The following is a 27,147-nucleotide window of genomic DNA, read 5'->3' as shown; positions in this document are numbered from 1 at the left end:
AATTCTACAGATTCTAAACTACAAGTTGCGATGCCGACCACAAAGCAAGTGAAATGAATCGTTCAATCGGTCGGTCGAATCATCGACTCATTGAAAGGACAGTTCGAAAGAATCGGTTGGATAAAATGAATCGAAGTTGATTCACAGCGTTCAGCGCTCTTGCGAACTTAACTGGGTTTTTACCCTCTTGATGAAGGGATTTAGCTGAAAGTTGAAGTCTGGCGCCAACCAGTGATCATACTGTATTGACACAGACAACACAGAACCACACTCGCGTGTTGCAGCACTTATATTAGTTCTTTTATACGACGTTAATGAGAAAAAGGCTTAAAACGTTTGCGTAACCAGTCAGAAGTCAGAAGTACCGGCCGTGTAGGTTGTTATAGGCCACTGTTACAGCAGTCAGACCAGCCTGCGTTTGAAAGTCTGCAACAACAGGCTTTCTCACTTAGGAAATCAAACGTGTTTGCGTTCAAGATTGTGTGCGAAACTGTTTGGACTAAGCTACATTGCCAACTGATTTCTTCTTCTTCTTTCTCGCCTTTGGCTGAAATTAGTTTTCCCTCGTCAGAGCAAAGCAGCAGGAAGACGAGATATTTTTGTTCAATTAAAGCAGCAAGCCCGGAGTGAGTTCAATTACTTGACGCGAAGAGGAAGATGTAAATGTAAAGATTTAAATAGCTTAGCATGTTGCCCGAGGCGCCCGCACTTAATTTCCTTAATTTAAGGGGGATGTGAGAAAGAGATGAGGGAGAAAACGGCTTCTCCGAATGATGTGCATCTCCACAACACACTCTGCATCTGCACGGCTCAAACAGAAGTTGCAGCTTAAAAGGGGAATTCCACCAACTTTTCTAAATTCCTGTATAATTTAGTGATTGAGATGTAAACAGAATCATTCAGAGTCGTTTGATGCGAAGTGATTCATTGTAGAGAAACTTACAGACTCTGATTTCTTTACAGTGTTGGTGATAGGAACCAGGGGTCACAGTGTCTACCACACAAATATAGCCATTTTATTTACCATCCAAAGCCAGTGAACCTACACGTGTCTTCTGAGTGTTTATATGTAAAATTGATGATGGTAAATCTGAAAAAGTTTTCTTTGGGGACTATTTTGCCTCACAGCACAATGCATGGACCCCTCCTCCATGAATGGATTCAAAAAAATTGATTTACTTTTTAATTTAGACCAAAATGTTATCACAAAACTACTGTAAGGCACTGTCTCAGACATCACACTCAGTATTCATAAACATTTCATGTTACAACTTTCTGTGAGGGAGCTTTTAGAGGCATTAAACTCCTTAGACGTCTGGTTCCTATCACCAGGTTCCTCTGGAGCAGAGCATTTCACATCAAACCACTCTCAATGACACTGTTTACATCTTAAATATTTAATTATGTAGAATTATGTAGAATGAAAAATCAGTGGAGTTTGCCTTTAAGTTCAATCCTGTGGAGCTTTTTTTCTTAAAGTTTTTCCTGACAGCAGAAGGATGTTAACATTTTAAAAATAAACTTTATAAATAGATCCTTAAATTTGTTTTTGCTTATTACTTTTTTATCATATTCATGCAGACAAATCCTAATACACAGCCTGAGTAAAGTAGCAGACGTCTGTGTTTTATTAACTTACTGCTGGATTATATTGATTTTGTTTTCGGGTTTTATATGAAACCTGTTCTGTTGACGTCTGATATGAATTCTGATCAGAATAATCAAGTTTGTCGATATTCTTCTGAGATCTTGAAGCCTCAGTGAAGTACAGTGCTACCTGCTGTCTGTAAGCAGTACTGCAGATGGGCCTGTAGTCTGGTGGTTCCCGTCTTCCCTCCTGCAGCTTTATGTTCTTCTGCTCTAGCACACTTTACTCAGCTCATGCAGATCTGTTTCATATGACTCAGGAGCAGGAAAAGCACAAAATTGTGCAGTTCAGGTGGATTACAGGAGTGACTGGGAAATACTGATATTATGCACAAGGTGGGTTCACTGTGTCCAGCACTAAAAAACTGGACCACAGGCTACAGTGATTCCTTTATTGGGCTATAAAGATTATATGTTTTTCGCATTAACTTACTTTCATTCGTGACCTGTTTTCCCAATTCACAGAGCAACAGCGTGAGGGTGATTCCATGATTGGGAAGCTTTTTAGCTCTTGTAACTCTTGAAAATTAAACTTTATTCTGAACCTAAAAATGTGTTAAACCATCACAGGAACATTATCTGAGGCTTCTTTTGTGACACGGTCTTAAGTCAGTAACAAGGTTGAAAGTAGCAGGGTTGAGTTTTTTAACATAGAACTAACAAACACACAAAATGTGCTTAACTACACACTTTAAAATGATGGTTCTTCAAGAGTTCTTTAGCAAAGGCAGTAGTTCTATTTTGAACCATGAGTTCTAAATAGAACTATGTCATGCCTAAATGGTTCTTTGCAGGGTGAAATGGTTCTCCAAATTGATCAAGAATATGTTGTATATGGTTCTAGATAGCACCAAAAAGGGTTCTATTGTTAAGAGCTTGACATTGTAATAATAGTAGAACACTTTTTGATGCTGTATAGATCAATTTTCAAAAGCCAAATATAACACAATCTGAATCTCCATCTCTCCATCTGAAGAACAATTTCACCATGCAAAGAACCATTTAAGAATGAAATGGTACTATACAGGACTCATGGTTCTAAATAGTCATTGCCTGTACTAAAGAACCCGTGTAATGTCCATGCTACAATCAATTCAATCTACACATTTAAAAATGGTTCTTCAAGGGTTCTTTAGTAAAGAAAATGGTTCTATATAGAACAATAAACACTCAAAGAACCCTTTGCATGATTAAAAGTTTCTTTGTATCGCAAAAGGATTCTTCAGACTGATGGAGAATGTGCTGTAGATGGTTCAACAAGAATCTTTTTGAAAATGGTTCAATATAACTCCAAAAAGGATTCTGCTATTTGTAATAAGCCTGACATTGTAACAATAGAAGAACTTTTTATGGTGCTATAAAGAACCCTTCTAAAAAAGGTTCTATATAGGACTATATACAGCACATCCTCCATCAATCTGAAGAACCATTTCACCATGCAAAGAACCTTTAAATCAGGCAAAGTGTTCTTTTGAGTGTTCGTGGTTCTACATAGAACCGTTTTCTTTACTAAAGAAACACTAAAGAACCATCTTTTTTGCAATTAAGGAGCAGATTATATTGAGTACAGTGTACATTCGATTCTTAACTCACTGATCTCCTGGCAGACGTGTGTGGCAGGTGGTCATTCCACACACCTTGATCACCTGGTTCAGGTGGGTTGTGAGTCTAGGACAAAGGACTAGGACAAAAAGTGGACTGTCTGTGGGGCCCTGAAGACTGAACTGGTTTAAATAATGCAGTGTTTTGTTGTGATCTAAATCAATTCATTTACATAACAACAACAGAGGTAAATGAGCAGTGATTCATCAGACATGGACTTTGTGGCCTTTTTGTGGTGTTTTACTATAAAGACCAGGCAGCGAGTCTCTTCGTGAGCGTGTTCTCTCTAGGACTCTGAGAAATAGAACAGTTGCATTTTTCTTTGTTCTATAACCTTCATGACAAATAGCAGCTGATTTGATGTGCCCTTTGAGTCCCACAATCTGAGATGTCAGAGCCTGAGGCTCTCCCTTAGAGAGAGAGAGAGAGGGAGGGAGGGGTAATGGGGGGTTGAGGGGGGTTGAAAAGTGCCCTATATGCCCCAGGCAAGGGGAGAGGGGAGAAATGTGCTGCAGCGAGAGAGAGGGGGAGGGAGGATAGCATATCGTTGATGATGTAGAGAAACCCTGTTTCTTTTCTCCACAACAACTTTTCAGAAGGGGGTCTACCAAATTTAAGGTTGAACAATATTCAGTTTTCAAAATCATGGACAGGGTTTTTTGATCCCAGTAGAAGACGTTATTGTTCAAATCTGAAACATACAAATGTTCATAAAAAACTACAGGGTTAATTCTGAGTTCTGTAAAAATCTGCATTTTTGTAATTTGGCCACATGGTGGCATTGATGGTTTCCTGCAGCACCTGCCAGGTCAAAAGGGTTGAGCTTAAAGGGGAATTCCACCGACTCTGGCTGAATTTTTGCCCAATTAAATCATCAGGATGTAAACAAAGTCATATAAAGCATCGATAAGTTTCTCCAGAATGGAATTTAGGCTTGTTCATAGTGGTGGTGATAGGAACCAGACGTCCAAACAGTTTAATGCTTCTGAAAACTCCCTTGCAGAGAGGAACTTCATGTACTGGTTATGGTTATGAATCCACCGCCTGATCCGGAGATTTTAGGTTTTAGCCTAAAACATATTTTTAAAATTTATAAGTTTAAAAGTTATTAGCAAAATAGTCCCCAAAGAAACTTTATTTGTTCCGATTTTCCACTATTTTACCATCATCAACATTACATATACAAACTCAGAAAGCACATGTAGATTTACTGGATAGCAAATTTGTGCTGTAGACATCGGGACCCCTGGTTCTTACTGCCACCAGGTTTAATAAAATTTGTAAGTCTGTAAGTTTCTCACATCAAATAACTCTGAATGACTTGGTTTATGTTTCAACAATTGAGTAACAGAAAAACATGTTTTAGGGAAACTTTCTTCACATTTCCTTTGTAATGTTTGTTCAATCCGATATCGGTTGCATCTGAGTCAGACTCGTACGGCTTCTTTCCCTTTAAACCCTCTGGCAGCCACAGTTCACACCCCTCTTATCTCTTTTATAAAAAAGTAGTAAGTAACTAGTCTGATTATTAAAGATCCACACAAAAGAATACAACCATATGAAGGAGTTTTATAGATTTGTGGAAAATAAATGTCATACCTGCTCGAGGTTGCCAGAAGTACACTGGAAAATCACTTGGAAAATTTGGGCACAGTTACTGATCACTGTCTTAATGGTAAAAAATGGTATGTTAAAAAGATCGTTCAATCGCCTAAACCCATTTCAGAATGTTCTGAGCATCAAAAACTGTTAAAGGAGGGTAGAGTTGATGATTTAGATACCATAGCATTCAAATGCATCCAGTGCATGTAAAATATCAACTTTCACTGCATAATAAAAAAAACAATTAAAACAGATCCAACGAAAAAACATCAAGGGACATTAAAGCAATCTTGAACTACACCGCCCGAAAACTGTATTTATTTGGTCGAAAGTTTGCTGTACTCAAAATTACTGAAATAATCTCATCTTAATCATTAAGAGTAAAAAGGCAATGGCACAGAGATAATACACTAACATTAACATTAAGACAACGCAATCACTTCATGAGGTACAGACCCATTCTGCACATGATTAAGTGTTTTCCCTGATCCAACTCAAAATTCCCAACAAAGTAAAAATCTGGGTAAAACCGCTCTGGTGGCAGTACACTGTAAGGCTGAAGGCATGCTACATCATGTTTGGGAGGCTTGATAGAACACAAGTTATACATTCACATCATAGAATGATTAACAATTGTTCTATTTCTATGCATTTACATGACACATACCGGATAACTGTTTATTACCGGCCCATTAACCATGTGTGTTCAAGCCACTTGTAGCACAAACTGTATAAAGTGACAGGTGTCCAACAATTTTGTATTGGAATATACAGACTGCGAACCATATACAGTGCTGTCAGAGACCCTTGATTTATTTAATTTCCAGTCAAAACTGCCATTATGAACTTTAAAGACCTAGTTATTCATTTTTCAGGAGATATTTCTGATGAAATTACATATAAAATAATACACTTGCATAAGGAAAGAGAAAGTCAAAGAAAAAACAGGAGTTCAAAAAATGATTACAAGATACAAAGAAACTGGGACTCCTAACAACCATGCAAGGCCTGGCAGACGACCAAAACTGTCCCCATCAGATAAACAGTACTTCGAGCTTTCATCTTTGAGAAAGAGGAGAAAATCCAACTCCAAACCACAGGCTTTTCTGTCCAAGCTTCTGCTGTGAGAAGACAACTCAGCACTGTGAGTCTGAAAGGGTGTGTGGCTGTCAAAAAGCCCTCACTGAGAAAAAGAAGTAGATAAAAAAGAAAACAACTGGCAGTCATAAAAGAAGCTGCTGGCAGAGCTCAGCATCACTGAATGTGTTTGGGATTATTTGGATGGTTAGAAGCAGAAAATGCAACAAACTTCTAGGACTAAACTCTGGAGGAGTTAAACAATATCCCTGCAGATTTCTCTGAAAAACTGCAAGAAAGTCTACTAAAAAGAATGAAAGCTGTAATAAAGGTAAGCGGACACACTTAATACTGAAAAATGTGAAAAAAAAATTGTGTTTGGTTTTTAGGGCTTTGTGTAATTTCCAGTAGTTTCTTTCTTCACACTGGAACAATGAATAACTTCCATTTAATGGCTGTTTGACTGGAAATGAAATAAATGATGTGGGGTGTCTGACCTGATGCACAGTACTGCATAACATGTTTGTTAAGTAATCGATTTGTTACTGACCCAAAATTGGTAAAGACTAGTCTTTGAAGAATATACTTTTATGGCAATATTGTAATGAGTGTGCAAAAACAGCCATTGTATATCAGAATTTACAGAATTTTGAACAAAATCTAAAAAAATAATTATTTATATACCGTTTCATAGGAGTAATGAGAACCTCGACTGAAACAAGACGCCAACAGTATTTACATTCACAAACTCCTCAGTACAAATCTGCAAATGGCTTGGAATAGTTGAACATTAGATAATCCATGAAGTAAAAGTCATAGGTTCTCTGCCTCTCTGTTAAGTTCAGCTGAGAAAAATATTCCTGTGTGATTCGTGCAGAAGTCCTCGCTGCGTTTGGGTTCCTGTCTTTAAAACTGGGGAAGGTTAGGTTAGCGGGGGCTCCTATACGCCTCAGGAGCAAATTGGCCTCTTCTTCTATTGTCTCGAACTTGCCTATGAAGTCGTAGTCTATCAGGCAAGGACTGCACAGCTGCACCACTGGCTCCCAGTGGATGTCCATGCCCACTGGGCGGTGAACGTCCAGCAAGTACTGGACGAACTCCTTGAAGGTCACTCCCTCTCCTGTGCGTAAGGCCAACTGTGACGCGTTACTGCGATACTTCGAGATGATGGGCTTCCCAAAGACCGGGTGGTAGTACGAGTTTGGGCTCTCAAACTTGTCCCGAAAAGCTGACACAAGCCTCTCGAAGGGTTCCCTCAAGAAGAGCACTTTGGTGTAGGCCTTTAGGCGATGGGCAATGCCTTGGCGGTCAAAGGAGTCCAGTCGCTTCAGGTGATTCCCATAGTGAACCTGCTCGTGTTGAATGTCCCCTGTGGAGACCGCCTGGCCCTGCAGGACCATCAGCACACGCTTCCAGTTGGAGCAGCCTGCCTTAGGAACCTCACAGTACAGGAGCTTGTGCGTGTCCTCCACATAGATGCGGGACACGTGTTGGCGGGTCACGGCCTTGGCACTGCTGCTGCTTCTGTATTTGGCACATACGTCTCTCATCAGCCTCCGACGGGACCGCTGGACCTTGGTCAGCCTTTTGATGCTATTCTCGGCTTTGCCAACAGGGGTGATGATGAGCTGCTGATTTGATGAAGAAGAGCTCTTCAGAAGGAGTTTGCGGTGGTTCTTGGTGATCTGTTGGAGTTTCGCTGGGAGGACAGAACCCTGTATGTCTATATCTGGACAGTGAGGACACAGCTCCTGAGCAAATTCAAGAAATAATAAGGTATAATTAATAAATTGATGTCTATTGTAAAGATTAGTCAGGTAATAGTAGTAATGATAGATGAAATTATTTTTATTAGTCTTTATTAGTCTTATGTTACTGTTTGGGACATGTATTGTGCAAAGAGAATAATAATAGTTGATATAAATACATACAATACATACATACAATAAATAAACAACTAAGAGTCATATTAAAACCTCAGTCTCCTTTTTTTATTTTTATTTTCTACATCATTTGAACACAGTGGCTGCCCTTGACACTGTGTAAAAATATCACACAACAAAATGAAATAGAAAAAATACTTGGAATAAAATCTCTCTACTTTATTTTACATTAAAAGTTGTAGAAGAATGTGTTTGCCTGTGAAGTTGCCATGTTGGAGATTAATGGTTTTCTTAGGACAGCAGCAAAATGTAGGAATACTAAATACAATGTGCTAAATTTTTAATGAAAGGGATATGTTTTTACTGGACTGAGGATCCTGAGGAGAGGCATTACAGTCTTTGAGTGCAGTGGCACTGAATGATCTTATGAAACGAACCAGTTACATATTAAATGTTGAGACAGAATCACAGTAGCTGAAGTCATGCTTCTCCAAAGACAACCACACTGTGGCGCTGTTGTGCAACCTTCAGGTCTACTGCTGCATTTAAGAGTAACAGAACACTTTACACCAGGGTTCTTCAAATCCAGTCCTGGACCGCTAGCACAGTTTAGTGATGATCCAATTCAAACAGACCTCATTCAACGTATCTGTTAATTGCCAGGTTTAGTGGAGGTGCTGGACACCAGCCCTCCAGGACCGAACTGGAGAACTCTCTGCCTTACACTGATATAATGAGATAAACACCTGTGATCTTCTAATGTAACAGAGAATGGGAGCTTACCTTATTCATCGACTGCCCATGAGGGAATATGAGCTTTGCATCTATGCAAGAAAAAAGAGCAATGTTATAATTTTCTCCTCACAGTAACTAGCACCCCAGCATAAAGGAATATTCCAGCAATTTTTAACCTGTGATTGCTTGCATAAAACATTTCTAAGTGAATTTTGATCTTGAGTTTTCTCTTTAAGTTAAGTGAGCTGCATAAAGTCTCTTCAGGTAAATGTTTAAGTGGAAAGTATAACATACTATAAAATAAAAATAGTATAAAAGTAAATAACTGTAAATTAAGTGTTAGACCCCAAATTTAAGTTTCAGCACTTCAGTTTCTGACAGTTGCAAAATTTAACCTTAAATTTACAGCTTTAAAAATGATTTTCCCAAACATTTAACATAAGTTAAATACTTATGTTTTATGCGAGCAGACACTGACCTCTATCTGCCACATCTGTAGCATGTTGTCACTGTAAAAAATAAACATCTATCCCCAAAAATAGTAAGTTTACAGGAGAAAGCAAAAGCATTCTTAATTTTCAGTGAAAGTTAATATAAATTTATCATTTATTGTTATTATATAAGTCATTTTGGATCATTTCTATTGACCTGTTTATTATAACATTTTCATACAATGTACAGGACAGCTGCTGTGTTCAAATGATGCCGAAAAATAACTTTTTTTTTGACCGCAACAATATATTGCAGATTACCACAGACAATAATTTCAGTGCTTCCCTGTACTTAGAAGAGAACAGAAACTCCACTCATACTTAAAGTAGAAGCCAAAGGACAGCTGCTTCGATGCTTACGTTACAGATGCAGCAGATAGAGACTATGCTGAAAAACACTGGAGTATTTCTTTAAAGCTGTGCTTAAAGAATACCAATGATAAGATAATGTAAAGTGCTGATCCTACTCCTTTGTTCTCCATCAGCTCATAGATACAGTGAAGGGAAAGGGCACGAAGACGGACCAAGGCAGGGCGAGGCAGAGGGAGCCTGCCTCCCACAGCCCGTACTAATGTTTATATGCCACTGCTTACTACAGCTTCCAGATGGCGAGCCAGCAGCATCAGCAACATCACCTCAACACCAAGGTTATTGTATGCAAAACAAAGGTGTATGTGAAAACATGAAAAATCACTTCTTCAGTTCATTTGCATTCACCACTGTCCACAGTGTGGAAAGCTACACAAAGCAAAAGCAAGCCCTAAAAGAATGATGTAACTTCTGTTTAAAGGCGATTAGGGCACTTTTAAAAAAAAACATTTAGTCTTGAATTTTCTTCTTCTTCATCTGCTGACATTCGCTTTTCAGTTTTGCAAGTGTGTCTAAAAATGTAATAACTCTCCAGTGCTGCGTGTGCTGAGCACTGACAGTTGAGCCTCGCTCCCAGCTGTTCTTCAATAGTGGACAAACCTTACTGCCTCTCGGGGACTGCGCCGGAGGAGCCGAGATTAGAGCAGGACCAGAGCCCCCGCAGTAACATCTCAGTGCCCTGACACTGACCTATAGAGGCCCAGAGTGGGCTATCGATTAGCTGCCAAAGCTGTGGACACTGCTCAGTGATAGATTCATTACAGAGCTGAAGCTGACATACTGTAGAGTGGACAGGCCCGGCAGAGGTGAGCTGCTAATTTATAAGGTAGGACATGAGTTTAATAAGAAGGTTCTCCTCTTAAAATGGCTCCCGTGTTGTCGTGCTAAAAACCACAGTTTAGCATGGTTATGCTGAAATATGATAGAAAGTTCATTAGTATATGTGTATGTGTGTATTATTTGGCCTGTCACCATTTATTCTGTTAGAAAACAAATAAACTACCAATTATTTTGATTATTTTTTAATTTTAGATATGTTCTTTTATGGCACTACCTTCACTTTACAGTCATAGGCAAAGGTTTGAACACCCTCTGTCAAATTACATGTTCTGTTGTTTTTCTAAGCAAAAATAAGCAAACACATCCTCTACATGGAAAAAACTTAAATAGGCAATTTTCTGCTGCTTTTACAGCACAATTTGTTTATTTGCTTAATTTAACATATTGAACAAAAATAAGACAAATTAAATGTGCCATGTTTTGCACAGTCTACATTTTTTTTTGTATTAACTTATTTTCACTTACAACATCAACATTACATGGAATTTTACCAGGATCACCCAAACTTTAGCATACGACTGTATAAGTAGTCTGAGTATCACTACTAACATCTGATTTACGTTTCTATGGGAATTTCAGTGTTTTGTTAGGGCCGTACATTCACTTATCACACATGTTCAATACTACCTAGATCAGTTCTACTTAAACATGGATATCTGAAGCATTTCAAGATTGTAAATCCTTTGGTAATATGCAGAGGAACTTGTGCCAAATTGAAAAGCAATTACTACAGTGGACAAACGTCAAATGCAATGCACACATGACATTACTTTTCCATAGTGACATGCAGAATATGTGCCAAAATGAAAAACAAACCCTCTATTAGATGTGCACTGCATGTAAACAGTAACATGCAGAAAATGTGCCACAATGAAAAGTGAAGATCCATTACATTGATTTAAGTGTTTTACTGTACTGTACAGTGTTAAGCAATAGAGCCATGCCTTCACTACATTTCAAGGTGGATTGCATTCAATTCTGACACAAATTCAGCACTTTGTTTTTTAAAATGTAAATCCGCATGCACTGTTTTTCAGTGTTTTTCAGTGTAATAGATGTTATATTTTAAAATATTTGGCAAAGTATTTTTTATGTCACTATGGAAAAGTAATGTATTGTGTGCACTGCATTTCACGATTTTATACTGGAGTGAATGCTTTTCAATTTGTCACAAATTCTATTATGGTATATGATAAAGCCTAACTTTTGATATTACTGGAGCTTGTTTGTCTGTTAGCCAAACTGTTCAGCTGGACTTAACCTTTTACTTCATGTATCCAAAGCTAGTAACAGCATTTCAATTTAATTTACTTGAAATTTTTGACTACAAACATAAATGCATTTATGAGAACCTGCTGGTGTGGGTTTCCTCTTTTTCGGTTATGCACACAAAAGCAACTCGAGTGCTAATTCTCCCCCTTGTGGAGAATCTTCAGCCTGCTAAACTTGGCTTTATAATGATCTGCAGATACCCTGTTTATCATTCAAATTGAGGACTAATCACTAAACCGATTCATTGAGAACATAAATTTTAATATGATTTTTTAAAATTGTATGTTCAATTTTATCCAAGCGATCATGGCAGCCCTAGGAATTATACAATACCTGTCAATGAAGAGTTTTCCCTATTTTAGATCAATAGTGAAGACACCAGAACTATGAAGTAAAATGCAAGTAATTATCCATTGACCAAAAAAACTTCTTCCATTTTCCATTTTAGATGGTTTAAAGTAGCCTCCCTTTGCCTTGATGCAGCTTTACACACTCCTGGCATCCTCTCAAGCAGCTTCATGAGGAGCCACCTGGGATGCTTTTTCAACAGTCTTGAGGAAGATTCACATATGCTGAGGCTTTACTGGCTGCTAAGAACTATGTTTTAGAACGAGCCTTTAAAAAGCAAACCTGGGCTTCAGTTCTACTGTTTACATTTGTCTTAGGAAGCTAAGTATTTCAATTATTTAGGCACTTAAGTGTTAAGAAAAAATGTTTAAGATTATCATGCATGCAGTCAGGTGTGTGCAAACTTTTGACTGGCACGGTACATTTGCACATAAATATAAATGCAGTTTCCTAAAGTACTTTCCTTTGTTGAGGATTCTAGATAGACTATGGTTACTCATAAAATAAAGAGATTCTGAATTTCAAAGGGAATCTACAACATATTCATGATTTTTCCCCTCATTTATTCATAGATGCACAACCCTGCTGGTGTGCCCAGATTTCAGCATAATATCCGTCACAGCGCATTATCTCATTTAATCTAAAGGCCCAACCCTGGGCCCCACCTATAGCTCAGCTTTGGGCTGTGGTAAGCACAAACAGAAAAGCAGGGAGTCTGTTCTCCTGTTGATGCTTTTATAACAGAGTAACTGTGCAGTCTGTTATCTAACAACAGGTTTCTTCCACTGGAGCTTAAGCCTCAGACCATTAGCGTTAATAGTTAAGCGATTATGTTTGAAAGATTGATGCTTAGCTGGAGAATGCTGCAGAGAGAAAAAAAGAGTGACAGTCCCTAGACGTTTCACACAGGAGTGCACTGACCTGACAACAGCACTGATAAATGTTCTTCAGCACTAAATTGGCATGCATGGGCAGTCCGTCGTGTGGGAGAAAGGGCAGCAAATGGAAGAAGCAAAGAAGAGTAAAGATAATGTGTGTTAACACCTTAAACCCCAAGGACTTCTATGTGGGCCACACTTTAGATCCTCTCTCTCTCATAACTGCATAACTTATGGACTTTTTTGTTGCCACTTTTTAGGTGCATCTACCTTGTACGTACATTCATTGGCCATTTTATCAAAAACACCTACCATATAAGTGCACTTTGCAGGTTTACAGTTACTGACTGTAGCCTCTCTGTTGCTGCACGATTTATCAGCCCCCCTCCATCAATGGAAAGAGACCATCGTATGAGCACACACTGTATTATTTGGGGGGTGAATCATTCTCAACACAGCAGCGATACAGACATGGTAGTGATATATTAGTGAACGCTGTGCTTGTGTGCTGTCTATTCGATTATATACGGCAGTGCTGGCTGGTTCACCTTTTAGAAGTAAGGTTAGAGACTATAGCTCATCTTTTTCTGCACAATATGTGTTAGTCATCCCCAAGCCCTTCCTCAGTGGTCACTTCTTGACCAAAGGGCCACTACTGCATGAATGTTTTTGTTTGTCCACTATTCTCAACTCAGCAGTGACACAGATATGTGGAAAAAAAAACAACAAAGCTGCTGCATCTCAGACTACCATGTCTCTACTATGTCAGTTTCACTCACTGTAACAAAGATTTGTTTTCTATTTTTTATTGAAATTAACAGGTATTATACATACATGTAAGTATAATATGCTACACATTTTTTCCTTCCCCTACAAAACTCAGACCCCCCTCCACCCACCAACCCTTTCCAAAGCTGCCTTAATATTTAACAGAAAAGATACTAATTTTAGCTGAATAATAACAAATAAACTAATAAAAGAGTCTAGAGACATTTACACGCACAATTTAGTCGGTGTACAACAGCATAATATTAGTCACATGACTGCTTTTCGTAATGTTCTTATAATAATTAATAATTAATAAAAGAAGACTGTACAGACAAATACCATGATATAACAGAGTGAACAATGACACAGCAAATAACGTAACTAATGTTAGCTAGGATGTGGGTTAGCAAACTGTCGCTACAGTTGCTATCACAAATTCGCAAACAGGACAAAACAATACTGACCTACTGATACTGTGAAACAGCAAAAATGAGTTAATGTTGCCCACTTGTCCAGCAGGAGCAATGTCCTCATCCCTTTCCATGCATTTCAACTCTTAATGAAGCTGAAGTCAGCTTCTTTTTCACCAGCTTCTTGAATTTTCTCATTTTATCTTAAAAGGTGCAGCAGTTAAGACTACAATTGTCACGAAAACCAACACAGTTACATATATCCACCTACTCGTGCAATTTATTCGGACAACAATAAATTAAATCGAGCATGTTTATAACTGACAGTGTCTTGCAGACCAAACGTGCCTTTTCGGACAGAGAAAATGCGACATTATTTTACTTGTCCTCTGTTTGAACTCCCAGATGACAAAAACTGACTGACCAACCAAAGATGACAGAGCAGCTGTGTTCCAGCAAATAGAACTTTTTCACAGATGCTAAAAGGATCAGGAGCTCAAAAGCAGCTCCAACGCGTCTCAGACTGGACTACAGACATGCCTCTGTAGAAGCACTCAGCATTTCAACTTCTGAATGAAGTGGTGAAGCCCTTCATGGTGCTTTCACTTTTCAGAAAAGGACAATAGCCCAGTGTCACCATTTGCTCGATCTGCGAGGAGTAAATGAGATCTTATTTGCACTTGAAGAAATTCTGCCTTACTTTGTGCTTCATTTTGTGTGGAGCTGCATCTCCAAAATCAGCTCAAACTGATTTCCGAGCAGTGAGTGAAAGAGTAGTGAAAGGTAGAGAAACTCTCTGTTCTCCTTTCGCTTTTCCAAAGTGGAAAGCATCCTGCACAGTGTCACAGTTTCATGTGAAGCGAATGACATTCTCATAAATGTTCTGCTCATATTTCTTTCACGGCATAAACAATTTAGCAAAATTCTCCAAAAAATTGTCATGTCATGTCCGGTGTGTAAAGAGAGGTTGAGAAATGGTCATGTAAAGATTATGTCTGTTTTGAGTATATAAACCCACACAAGTATTATAGGTCAACCTTGGGGGAAAATATTACAAGAACAAGAAAAATGTAGGAAATGGAACAATAACTGGTCTTTCACATGCTGTTAACTTCAATATTAAGTTCATCAAAATGAACTTAAGGAAGCCCTAATAACTTTTTTAAGTTAAAACATTGGATAATTTTTTTAGTTCTGGAGTACTGAGAATGGTCCACCATCCTAATATTATCTGGTCAGTGGTGGTCTTATGGTGGTCCCTTACCATTGACGTATGAGGGGGCTCATAAATAGTGCAGCAGCAAATGGGCTACAGTCTGTAATAGTAAACCTAAACAGTTCTACGCACCTATATGGTAGGTGTTTCTGATAAAATGGCCGGTTAATGGAGGCACAAGATATTTGTACCTCATAAACTGGTAAGTCAGGGTATATTCATTTCACAGCAGTCACTGAATAACTCAAATTACTGAATAATAGGTATTAGGACTGGTAACCGAATAATGATCCTAGGATTTGAAGGGTTAAGCTGCTAAAATCTTCAGCATGATTCTGCTCCCTGCAGGCTCTGGCACTCTTCTCAGGTGCGTTAGATCAGAGTGGTGTCACAGACAGGCAGACTGAACTACACGAGGTAGCACTTCAGCACAGTGGGTGCTGGCAAAGACAGAACACTGCACACTGCTCTGACTGAACTCTTTCCTCACTTAGAGAATAAGTAAGAATTTCCTGCAGGAGAACCATGGATTGATGAGCACCTTTAAGCTGACAGGTATGGTGTGTGTGTGTGTGAGACAAAGTGGGGCAAAGGCAGTGTCCAATTCATGAGGGTAAAAGTAGTGTGAAAAGCCTGTCACTCATGCTTGACTTAATGTGGGCAGAATTCACACTCTCACACAGAGGCTAAAACAGAAGGACTTCACTTATGGGGTAATAAGGCTTGAGACAGAACATAATCCACTTTCCGCACATGAGAAAATGAGGTAAAATGAACCTTGACATGCAAAGGCAAAAATCAATGATTCCAAAATGGTACATTCATTATAAACTGACAAATATTTCTGATGTAAGAAGAACCATTTTTGTGTCGTCTGTCACTAATTTCAATTTTAGTATAAAATGCGTGCAGATTAGGGAACAGCTTGGCTCACAGCTCTATGAACTACTGCACTGTAATATAAATGTATTATTTTTCTAATATATATTTAAAAAAGCTAATACTAAGAATGCTGATGTAAGAACCAGTTAGTATTTCAAAATAAAACATGTAATGCTGGGATGACGAATCAGACACTTGCAGATATAAAATAAACCAGAAGGTTTATTAAAAACCGTAGTCATAAACAAGCGAGGGTTGGAACCAAAAAGATCTAACAAACAGGTAAACAAAGCCAACAGGGAGAATCCAAAAAAACAACAAAGAGAAACAAAGCAGGGTCAAATATAGAATAAGAGGCAAACAGGAAACCGGTCTGGTATGCACTGGCAGAACAGGGGCAATACTTCACAATGTAACAGTGACGCAGACAGGCTTATATACACAGTCGTACAGGTGATGACAATCAGTATTCAGGTGATGTGGATCTGTTAGTTGACTGGTGATTGGTTGATGAGTCACATGACATACTGAGGGATCCTAGGAGTTGGAGTTTGTAATGAGAACCAGGAAGCGTGACAACATGTTAACTAATAAAACCGTAGCTTTCACTCAGCCTCTGTACACTTTGGGTTAAGTATTCCATAAGGATGAGAAGAGATTGAGGTGGATTTAGCCTGTTTCAGGAGGCCCCCTACAGGCCAACCTCCTGGTGGAACTGAAAATGTCTTGGATATTTTTCATTTATTATTTTAAATACATTTTTCCTCTTAATACCGTTATCAGATCAACAACGACACTTGTTCTCTGGGTGTCAAATGTTGTGACTCTGTGTTGAGCTGCTAGTGAGCAATGAGTGGTGAAAGGGGAGGGGCGAGAACCCCCTGCTATGAAGACAACACACACCGTTTTGAGATAAAAGGAACAGCACAACTGCAGCTTTCTTCAAATAAAAAATCATGTACAACTGTCATGTACAAAAATTCACGCAATTTAAGCACAATAAAAATACTTTTATAAAGGTTGACTTGATTGCTCCCCTACAAAGACATATGTTAAACTGAGGGACCCCCAAAACAGGTGGAAATTGCATTTTATCATTTCTGTGAAAAGGGGTTAAATTATGTAAGACAAAGTCAGGGTTTTATTCACTTTGCTGCTCTTTCACACAGATCCAGAACCAGTTTCTTCTTTCCAAAATAACCCTTAACCATTAAAACCTGATCCATGTAAAACCCATAAAGCCAAATACAGTGGCTCTGCACTTTAATGGCTTTGCTGAACTCCCAGCAGACATGCAGAGAGAGAGTGAATGGAAGATCCTGCCACATGTAATGAGTCTGTTGTTTGTCACTGTGCACTTGTTTCAAACATGAAATCGATGCATTATAAATACAACAGTTTCTGACTTGATGAGAAGTTGAAAGAGACAGAGAAGTTTTGTTCAAGTTGGACTGAATTTTAAATAAAAAGACATTTTTCTCATATTTTGGGTCTGTAATAGAAATGGACCACCCATAGAAAAAAGTCATACATATGTGAGTGTTTCATCTACCATAAACAACTGCTGAAGGAAAACAATTCAGTTTTAAAGGAATCAAAGCAGCAGAATGAAAGGTTAACCAGCAAGTGAGTGACATGTAGTTTAAGAGCTTTTTAAGGAATCACTTTTCCAGCAGCAAATTGACAAGAATGGACCAACAGGAAGTAAAAGACCATAACTCCATCAAGTACAAAGATACGTTTTACGTTGAAAATGCTCCAAGTCATATTATGTTACAATTAAAGGAGCAGATAAGCGAATTCAGCAACATAAAGAACTAAAAGCACAATAAAATTGTTTTAATGTCAGGTCAATTTGTCCAATAATGCTACAGCTAGACAACAGCTAGTTAGGTTAACTATCTAGACTTAGCTAACCAGTTATAGCATCTATCTTAGTGAACTAAAACTTCTTTTAAAATCTTATGTTAAATATAATTTTCCACAACTATCCATAAAGTAATACTATAATTTGGAACTTACTCTGTTGTTTACTGATGAACAATGAATCCTTGAAAGGCAGCAGATGCCATGGAGCTTTAAAAAAGAACATAACTCCCAACTCTTGTGAGAGACCCCAGATTATGTCACAGTGTCCTTCTGCCGGAGCTGCAAGAGACGGGCCTCTCGCTGCAGGCCTGCAGCCAGACGCTATTGCGGGATTCATCCGCTTGAGGAAGGGCACATCTTGCATGCAATTACACATTTCCACCAGAGAGGTCTCCAAATCCCCCAAACTTACATAGAGCATCTAAAAGATAGCACCCATCTGCTGAGAAAACTGATCAGGTTAACATAATTTAGCTACAATCCTCAATTGTAACATTCATCTTGAGTACTAGGGGTGTATGAAAACAATAAAGGGAGCTCTGTATGGACTCTGGCTGTATTATATTATTTGAGAAGAAACTTTTGATTTAATACCCAGGGTATCAAACTATACATTAAACAGACTGAAACAAATGAACAACTCATCTTAATACTGCTAATATTGTATGCGCTGCAAAATTTAAACCCAAGTTTGAACTCCGATGATGCCACAGCCTTCGGTGACTTCAGAGTCCACGAGAGCATAATTGGTCTCATTGATCATTTTAACACGAGGCACATTTTCAAGCACTTTTTGTACATCAAAAAATGTGCTGAATCGAGACACCACCATACTATAACAAACTGAATTATACATTCTGTGAGCTATTACACTCCTACTAAATACATCTATTAAAATAATCCCAGTAGTTGAGGCAGGAGGTCTTAAAATGGCATATTTCTTCCCAACCTCTTACACAGTGTTGCAATGTCTGACTCACTGTTGATCTAACACTGTTATTCACCTTGGGGAAGTACTGGAGGACAGAGAAGTATCACACATCAAGCCACAGGCTCCTAAAACAACAGCGTGGCTAATTTTAGCTGTTGTCATCTGTCAACACGCAAGCTGACAGGTACGGTGTGTGTAAACCAAAGTGGAGCAAAAGCACTGTCCTATTCATGGGACCCCAAAACAGTGTGAAAACCTGTCACTCTGAAGCAGCTGATTTGTATGCCTGTCTTGACAGTAGGATCCACACTCTTTAACACAGTAACAAAAGCAGGAGGACAACAGTTATTGGCTTATAAAAATATAAGATGAAAACTTGAACGATCATCGATTGTATTAGTAATTGAGTACTAATCGATGAGTACAAGTTCTTCATTTACAGCATCAGGAATAAACCGAAATATTTTACAGAAGCCTCAGCAACTGAATACGTTTTCACTATTTAGTGTTTTCATCTAGTGGGAGAAATTTTTGCCCACTCCTTAATGCAGAATTCTTTCATCTGTGCCATGATTGAGGGGTTTCTTGCATGCACAGCCTGTTTCAAATCCCCCCACAGCATTTCAAAGGGATTCAGATCTGGGCTTTGACTAGGCCATTCCATAACCCTCCATTTCTTCCTTTTGAGCTTGCTTGGTAGATCTTCTTGTATGTTTGGGATCTTTATCCTGTTGGAAGTTCCACTTTTTTTAGCTTTAACTTTTTTACAGATGGTCTTACATTCTTCTCAAGCACTTGCTTGTATGAGTTAGCCAGTCCCTGAGGCAGCAAAACAGCACCAAAACATAACACTTCCACCACCATGCTTTACAATTGGTATGAGGTTCTTCTGATAAAATGCTGTCTTTGGTTTTCAACAAACATGGCTTATAGTACTGTGGCCAAAGAACTGTATCTTGAACTTATCTGTCCATAGCATGTTGTTCCAGAAGTCCTGGTCCTTGACTAGATATTCATTAGCAAACTTCAGTCTTGCCCTGGTGTTTTTTTTTTTTGACAGCAAAGGCTTCCTCCTAGCACACCTCCCATGTTGGTCAAATTCATGCAGTCTCTTTCTAACGGTAGATGCATTCACTTCTACATCAACAGTGCCAAGATATACCTGTAGATACTCTGATGAAATTCTGGGGTTCTAAAAGGCTACTTTTAAGCATCTCATCTGCCCACGGGTTAAATTTGCTTGGCCTGCCTGGCCTGGACAAGTTGCAAGTGGTTTTAAATCTGCTCCACTTGTAGTTGTTCTTCCAGACAGTAGAATGATTGATTTCCAATATTTCAGATATCTTCTTAACCCCCTTCCCAGACTCATGGACATCTACAGCTTTCTTTCTGAAGGCCTCAGAGAGCTCTTTTTGATCTAGGCATGATGATACCAGACACTCCTATACAAAGAGCAAACCAGATCAGATATCAGAGGTTTAAATAAGACACGTTTCTCCAATATATTCTCTAACAGTGTTCTAATCATTAGCACCTTATCAGGTGCACCTGATTTCAATTTGACACGTATGAAGTAGTGATATATATCAATCACATAAAGGGATGTTAATCCTAAGTGTCATATAAGTGTAACTTTAATTATATCACCTTTAATTATCAACACTGTTGAAATGAAGACAAGATAACTGTATGTTCAAATATTCTCAATACTTCTTTGCATGACTTTACATTAGGGCTATAAGATATGGACATAAAATGCAATGTTCATTAAAGGTGTGATGATGATATGACGAGCGCTAAATTAAAATTGTGCCTCTAATAGGGTGTGCAGCAGGTACAGCAGCAAGTACAGACTTTTTGTGCTGTATAAATAAGGAGAAACCTAAGTATCTTCACCTTTAAGAACAAAAAATACAAAAGTACATTTCACTATTGTGCAAAGAGCAAAATAAAGATAATGAAGTACTAATAGTTACTTGCAGTGCATTTTAGAATGTGCATTTTTCTGTAATCCTAGAACAAATTTATATAAACTGAACAAAAATATAAAAACATTTTACTGAGTTTTGAAAGACTCAAAGATTTCACTGAAACCTCACAGAAACAAAACAGAATTCCCACATTACTATCTTTTGAGACTACCATTTGCCTGTAGCAGCATAACACATTCTAGAAAAAAATTATTTTTTTATTAAAACTGCTGCAAAATGGGAGCCAAACCAAAAGCACTGCATTTATATTTTTGTTCCATTTATATTTCATTTCTTAAAAAGCTCCTTATGGTGATGCATGTTTGTTGTGACAGTAGCTATTAGTGCTTCATACATTTTACTCACAACATTGGGAGTGAGAATAATCCTCAAGTTTAAAGCATTTTTATAGGTTGATTATTTAAAGACAGAGTATATTTTTTGAGCTTGGCTCTGCGGCTGAGTGCTGTCCTAATATCAGACACAGCTCCAAACACTACAATCTAATTACGTTACTCTCACTCTCCACACATATACTGCAATTTGATCCATTCTGACATTGCAGCTGATAGCACAATAAATTTATTGTGCAACCCTAATTTATAGATGCTCAGCATTCTTCCTTTTTACCTTTATTGGAACTGCCTTAGCTATGCCTATGCAACACAACCGAAAGTTGTGTTTGTGAACTACAGGTTAGAGAGTTTAACAGAGGCAAGAAAATAGCTTATTTTTCTAAATGTCAACTGAGAAAAAAGACACAATGATAAGGACGGTGCTATGTCAATACTCTGTAACCTCTGGCACCCCTGGATTTATGATAAGGGATTCTTTTAGGCAAGCCTGCAAGATGAACTGCACTTATTCTCTGTGGCAGTTTAAAAACTCCAAAGGGCATACAGGATGTTCTGTCTCTCCCTCTCTCTCTCCCTCTCTCTCTCTCTCTCTTTCTCTCACTCTCTGTGCCTTTATATGAACACACTCTGACAGCCACACAGCCTCTCTACACATCAATATTTATACCTCGAAGACAGAAGAAAAGTAAACACCTCTAGACGCCCCAACCCGTGGAGCAGAGAGGGAAAAGAACGAATAAACTGAGAGACAGAAAGCAGAGGCAATGAACAAATGGCAGAGATGGAAAGATTTAGTGATTGACTGACAGACAGATTGATTTTGTGACTGGATTGAGTGTAGGAGAGGATGAGTGTTGGATGGATGGATGGTTGGATGGATGAATATGGTTGTTATGAAGGTAGTTCTATCCTGTGTGGGAACATGTCGTCCTAAACATCTGAGTGGCCTCAGTGTTCTTTTGGCCTCAGACCCAACAGTGGACAGCACAAAACAAAAAGTGGTGTAGAAGAGCTTCAACATCCAGTTGTATGCAAAGGTTTGGGCAAATTACATATTCTGTTGGTTTTTGATAAAGTTTAAAAAAAAAAAAATGCATAATGTCACGGTGTATGTCACCTATATGCTACTAAATATTTCAGCACCCTCAACTTCCCATCTTCCTGGTAGTATGTAAACATACTGGCCAGTAAAAATGGTCCATATATGGAAATTATGTTGCAAAACATAAGCCTGTTTTTGCATTTACTGTTTCTGTGATGTTATAAAAACCAATGCATTTACATACATTGGTCTGTTCAGCCCACAACCCAACCCTTTCACACTGAAGAAGTTTTTGGCCTGAACAGCTTTTTGAAAGAGGCACAGTGCATGGCAGCCAATCAGAACAGGGCTAAATGACATACATCAATCTTAAAGACACAGTAAGAAACAGTCTGCTATTTTAAGGGATAAAGAGAGGCTGGAAAATGGCCATGTAAAAATTTACAATGATTCATAAAATTACATTTGATATGGCATAAGTGGACCTAATCCTACTAATAATAAAACAAAATCCAAGAAAAATGCAGAATATGAGTCCTAAAACAACAACTTAGCAAATAAGTACAAATTAATCATACATAAGGATTGATAATGGATGTATGGATAAATATAGTTGTTATGAAGGTGGTTCACTGTCTGAAGTCATTTCCTCCTAAACATCAAAGCGTCCTCAGTGTTATTTTTGATGAAACTATGGCCAGCACAACACAAAGCTAAACACAGCACAAAATGTACAGCACAAAATGACATTCATTCTTAATTTTTTGTCTAACAGTGAAGACATTCATTTCAGCCTTGTTGTTTAACTTTGCGAGTGTGAAGCAGTCTGGTCTTTTATTTGGAGTGTTTCCTCGTTCACTGTGCGGCGATTCACTTGTTTACTCCCGTTGTTTTGCCGCGGACCCCCTGATGCCGTGGCCGTCTGTCGCGAGCTGCTGTGCTGAAAGTCGGAGTGTGTGCGTGTGTTTCCTCATCAGTGTGTGCTGCTGCTGCGTCCTCCACCCACCTCGTCTCTCTGCAGGAGTCCATGCGCTCTCCAACTCTTCATTAACTTTATTAACATGCAGCTCCTTCTCTACCTCCTTCGCCCCCTCTCTCTCTCTCTCTCTCTCTCTCTCTCTCTCTCTCTCTCCTCACGCCTTCCCCTGCAACTTCACCTATTCACCACAGTGCTGTGAGTCAGTGCTCCTATGGTAGCCACTTCACCTCACAGCCTGCTAATCTTGTAGAAGAAAAGCAAATATGATTATGTTGGAGATGCAGGACTTTTCTGCTCGAAAAGCAAACCTAATTAGTTGAAATTCAGAGACGAACGAAAAAGAGATTAACACTTATAAGTCAGAGTTACTGGCAGTGATGCCAAAAACATGGTGTAATTTCATATGAATTACAGTACGGTGCTAAAATCACAGGCCACCCTTCATTTATTTAATTTCCTGTCAAAATGACCACTTAGTGCAGTTTTTCATTTTAGAAGATATTTCTGAGGAGATTAGATATAAAATAATCCACTTGTTTAAAGAAGGGGAAAGAGAAAGGTAAATAAGTGAAAAACAGGACGTTCCAAAACTGGAGTTAGAAAATTATTTAAAATACAGAGAAAATGATTCCTCACAATCGTGCAAGACCTGGTAGACCACCAAAACTGTCCCCATCAGATGAAAAGACTTAGAGCTTTCATCTTTAAGACAGGAGAAAATCAAGCTGCTTCAGATCTGAAACAAGTGTTTCCGTCCATCCTTCCACTGTGAGAAGACAACTCAACACTATGAATCTGAAAGGATGTGTAGCTGCCAAGAAGCTCTTACTGCGAAAAGGAAATAGACAAACAAGAAGAACATTTGCAAATCAAACAAAGAAGCTGTTGGTGGTCTCAGAACAATGGACTGGCCACACCTCAACATCAGTTAATGTGTTTAGGATTACTTGGATTGTGAGAAGCAGAAAATGTAACCAACTTCTAAGTGACACCTTAATAATAAAGACAAAAGGTGAACACACCACATACTGAAAAATGTGATGTGATATTTGATGGTTGTGCCTTTTAAATATATATATAATTATATATTTTCTGCTTTTTTCCTCATGCTGAAAAATTAATAATCTTTACTCAAAGGCCAATTTGACTGGAAATTAAACATGCCAAGGGTGTATGGTCATAAAGACATTCCAGTAGTACAGCAAAACGACAGTAATAATGATCAACTTCTCAGAATAAAACAAAACACACACAATAAGTGAGTAAGGTGATTAGCAAGGTGGTGTAACTGGGATTATCCTAAAATGCATTTTATAAAATCGACTAAAATCGACCGTTTCACATCAAACCACCCTGAGTGACTTTGCTTACATCTTAAAGACTAATTATACATCTTAAAAATTATGCACAAAAATTTAATTCTCATTTAAAACTATTCGCACAAGCCAAGAATATTTTAGGAACCGTTATTTTTAAGAGTGTCATTCTCTGCTGCTGGGTTGGTTAATGCGCTCACCTGTCTTTCAGACAGCCGTACATGCAGTACAGTGGGGTATGTATGATTCAGTGCTGAGTCACGAGCAGCTGGAAGCAGGTTACCTCGTGGGACAATACCACAGAGAGCCGGGCCTGTTTCTCATGCGCTGGCTGAGATGAAGAGATTCAGACAGAGTGAGCGACTGTGTGCCAGTGGCTGTGAAATGTGAGAAAATATACCCTATATCTCTAACACTGATGCTATTCCCAGTGCTTCATATTACACCTCCACCATCCTGCATGTGAATATTCAGCATGTCAAGAGATGCATTAACAATTTGACATTAATGATAAGGGATTAATTTCTCATACTATTCTGCACTTGACTGAGATGAAAGGTCACCTGCATCTGTCCATGCACATGATATGCACTGGCTAATAGCAATGCTGAGCTCCTTTGACCTAGTAATCAAGAACATATCATGTCTACACTCCTCTACTGTTTCCAAGATGCTTGACGTGGCCCTCCTGCCCAAGACCTACATCTCCACAGTGTTCTACCTTTTGCTTGCACAGATTACACGTAACCTATAATGAAAATGGATTATTCTCTCCACATCAGCTCACAGACAAGCTGGCGCGCGTGTTGTGTTGTCAGAGACAGAGAGGATTTGAGCATTCTGAGTGTTTACGAGTGGTGCAGAAATATGTGCTGATGCCTGTATTGACCTTGAGGGGTTTCCCGAGGTAATGGAGCAATCTGGCCTGTTGCATTGCCAAGTTATTCTGTATTCAGGCAGATGACAACTGACTTGACATTAAATGTCTTTTACTTACACAATGCTACTTCACATTCTGAATGAAATGCTGTGGTGGGGGTGCATAAGACAGTACTGTGCCAAAAAACAAGAGACCACCAATTCTTTATTTAATTTCCAGTCAAAATGGCCATTACCTACTTCAGGTTATGCATTTTTCAGCACCAGGAAAAAAGCAGAAAACATATTTAACAGAAATGTACACAAAACTCTCACCTCAACTAAATATAATATCATTTTTTTCACTACTACTTCATTTCATTACTAGAGCTTGTTTTCTTTTCAGTACACTTGTTTTCAGCTTTTCCAAGAAATCTTCAGAGATAAGTTCAGTCTTAGAAGTTGGTTGAATTTTTGTTTCTCATGATTCAAATAATCCAAACACAGTCAATTATGTTGAGGTCTGGGTGGATAGTCCAATATTCTGAGAACACCAGCACCTTCTTTGTTAGATTTTTTGTTTGTTTTTTGTCCTTTGACAGAAACGGCTGTGGATTTTTTCAGGTATGTGTTGTCAGAGAGTTTCTCCCATCTTTCAAATATGAAAATATCTAAGTATTTTCTTTTGACTTTTCACCTACTTATGCGAGCAGATTACCTTATATCTAATGTCGTTAAACAGATCTCTGTGAAAAATTAGTAACTTGTACTTAATGGTCATTTTGACTGTAAGATGAATAAATGAAGGGTGGTCTCTGACTTTAGCACAGTGCTGTATATCAGCATCCAGTATATTATTTGCTGATGACACTGAAAATATAATAATTCATATTAGTACGATTTTGGAATTACAGTCAATAATTACAACCAATCATCCAGCACTCTTATTTTAGCTGACCCCACGTCCTGGTGTTTAATTTCCCATCCAGATAAACACATGGATCCTATAACAATAAGAGAACGATACAACCAGAGTCCTTGGGCTAAACTCATTCACAATAAAACAATGGTAATATTAAAAAGCTAAATTATCACTAAGTTAGTGAATCTGGTGGAGCCCAGTGATAAGAAATGTTTATTTTTAACAGCACTAACAAACTGAATGTACTTGTATGCACAGGGGAACTTCTTGTGCTGAAGAGCTGAAGATGCACCATTAGGCAACCTGCTCTGAGCCAAAAAAGGTGAATCATGGAGTGCAGGAAGCAGTTCAACCAAGGTTAGGTCTTGTAAACAAGCTCCAAACAAGAATATGCAATGAAGAATCTCTTGTCAAGCAAACAAAATTTAATAACACCAGAGCCCTGCTTACTTCTTTCCCCCCTCCTGGAGCATCGTGTTCACCTCCATGTTCTTTGAGAAAAGATGGCAGCATTGGAGGACAATTACATCCACTTCTTTTAGAGCTCACCCTCACCTTCATCCAATTTTACAAAGAGACATGAACAAAATAGCCATCAAGGAATTGTACTTCTGTACTGGAGCCTCAAGGTTGCTCTGCTAGCTGGACTCTCCATGGGTCTCTGGTTATTTCATTTGTGGCCAGTCTGCTGGAATAGCACTCGACTGACCCAAAAAAGAAGAAGGATTTGATGTAAAAAAGTTTTAAGAACAATATGATCCAAGAACATGAAGAGAAGGAATCAAATTCAGCGCCACACTTGTGTATTAGTGTGAAATGAATTTTCCTTCAACTCAAGCTCTCAAAGCTTTCTAAAGAAAAGTGGAAAGAGTGAAAAAGCAACT

The 27,147-nt window shown here is 38.5% G+C and overlaps 1 protein-coding gene across 1 annotated transcript in view; it reads right to left on the bottom strand.

Moving 5' to 3' along the window:
- Positions 1–6,071: 6,071 nt before the first annotated feature.
- Positions 6,072–27,147, bottom strand: part of si:ch211-269c21.2 (carbohydrate sulfotransferase 8) — a 60,254-nt gene continuing 39,178 nt past the window's right edge. Inside the window, exons 3-4 of the mRNA XM_036568309.1 lie at positions 8,595–8,635; positions 6,072–7,679 (exon numbers count right to left, since the gene is read on the bottom strand). Of these exons, the coding sequence (XP_036424202.1) occupies positions 6,681–7,679; positions 8,595–8,635 (1,040 nt within the window). The 3' untranslated portion in view covers positions 6,072–6,680. The remainder of the gene's footprint in view (positions 7,680–8,594; positions 8,636–27,147) is intronic.

The sequence above is a fragment of the Colossoma macropomum genome, unplaced genomic scaffold (genome assembly GCF_904425465.1).
Source record: "Colossoma macropomum unplaced genomic scaffold, Colossoma_macropomum, whole genome shotgun sequence".
NCBI classification, from domain to species: Eukaryota; Metazoa; Chordata; class Actinopteri; order Characiformes; family Serrasalmidae; genus Colossoma; species Colossoma macropomum.
This window is presented reverse-complemented; position numbering and strand designations above follow the sequence as displayed.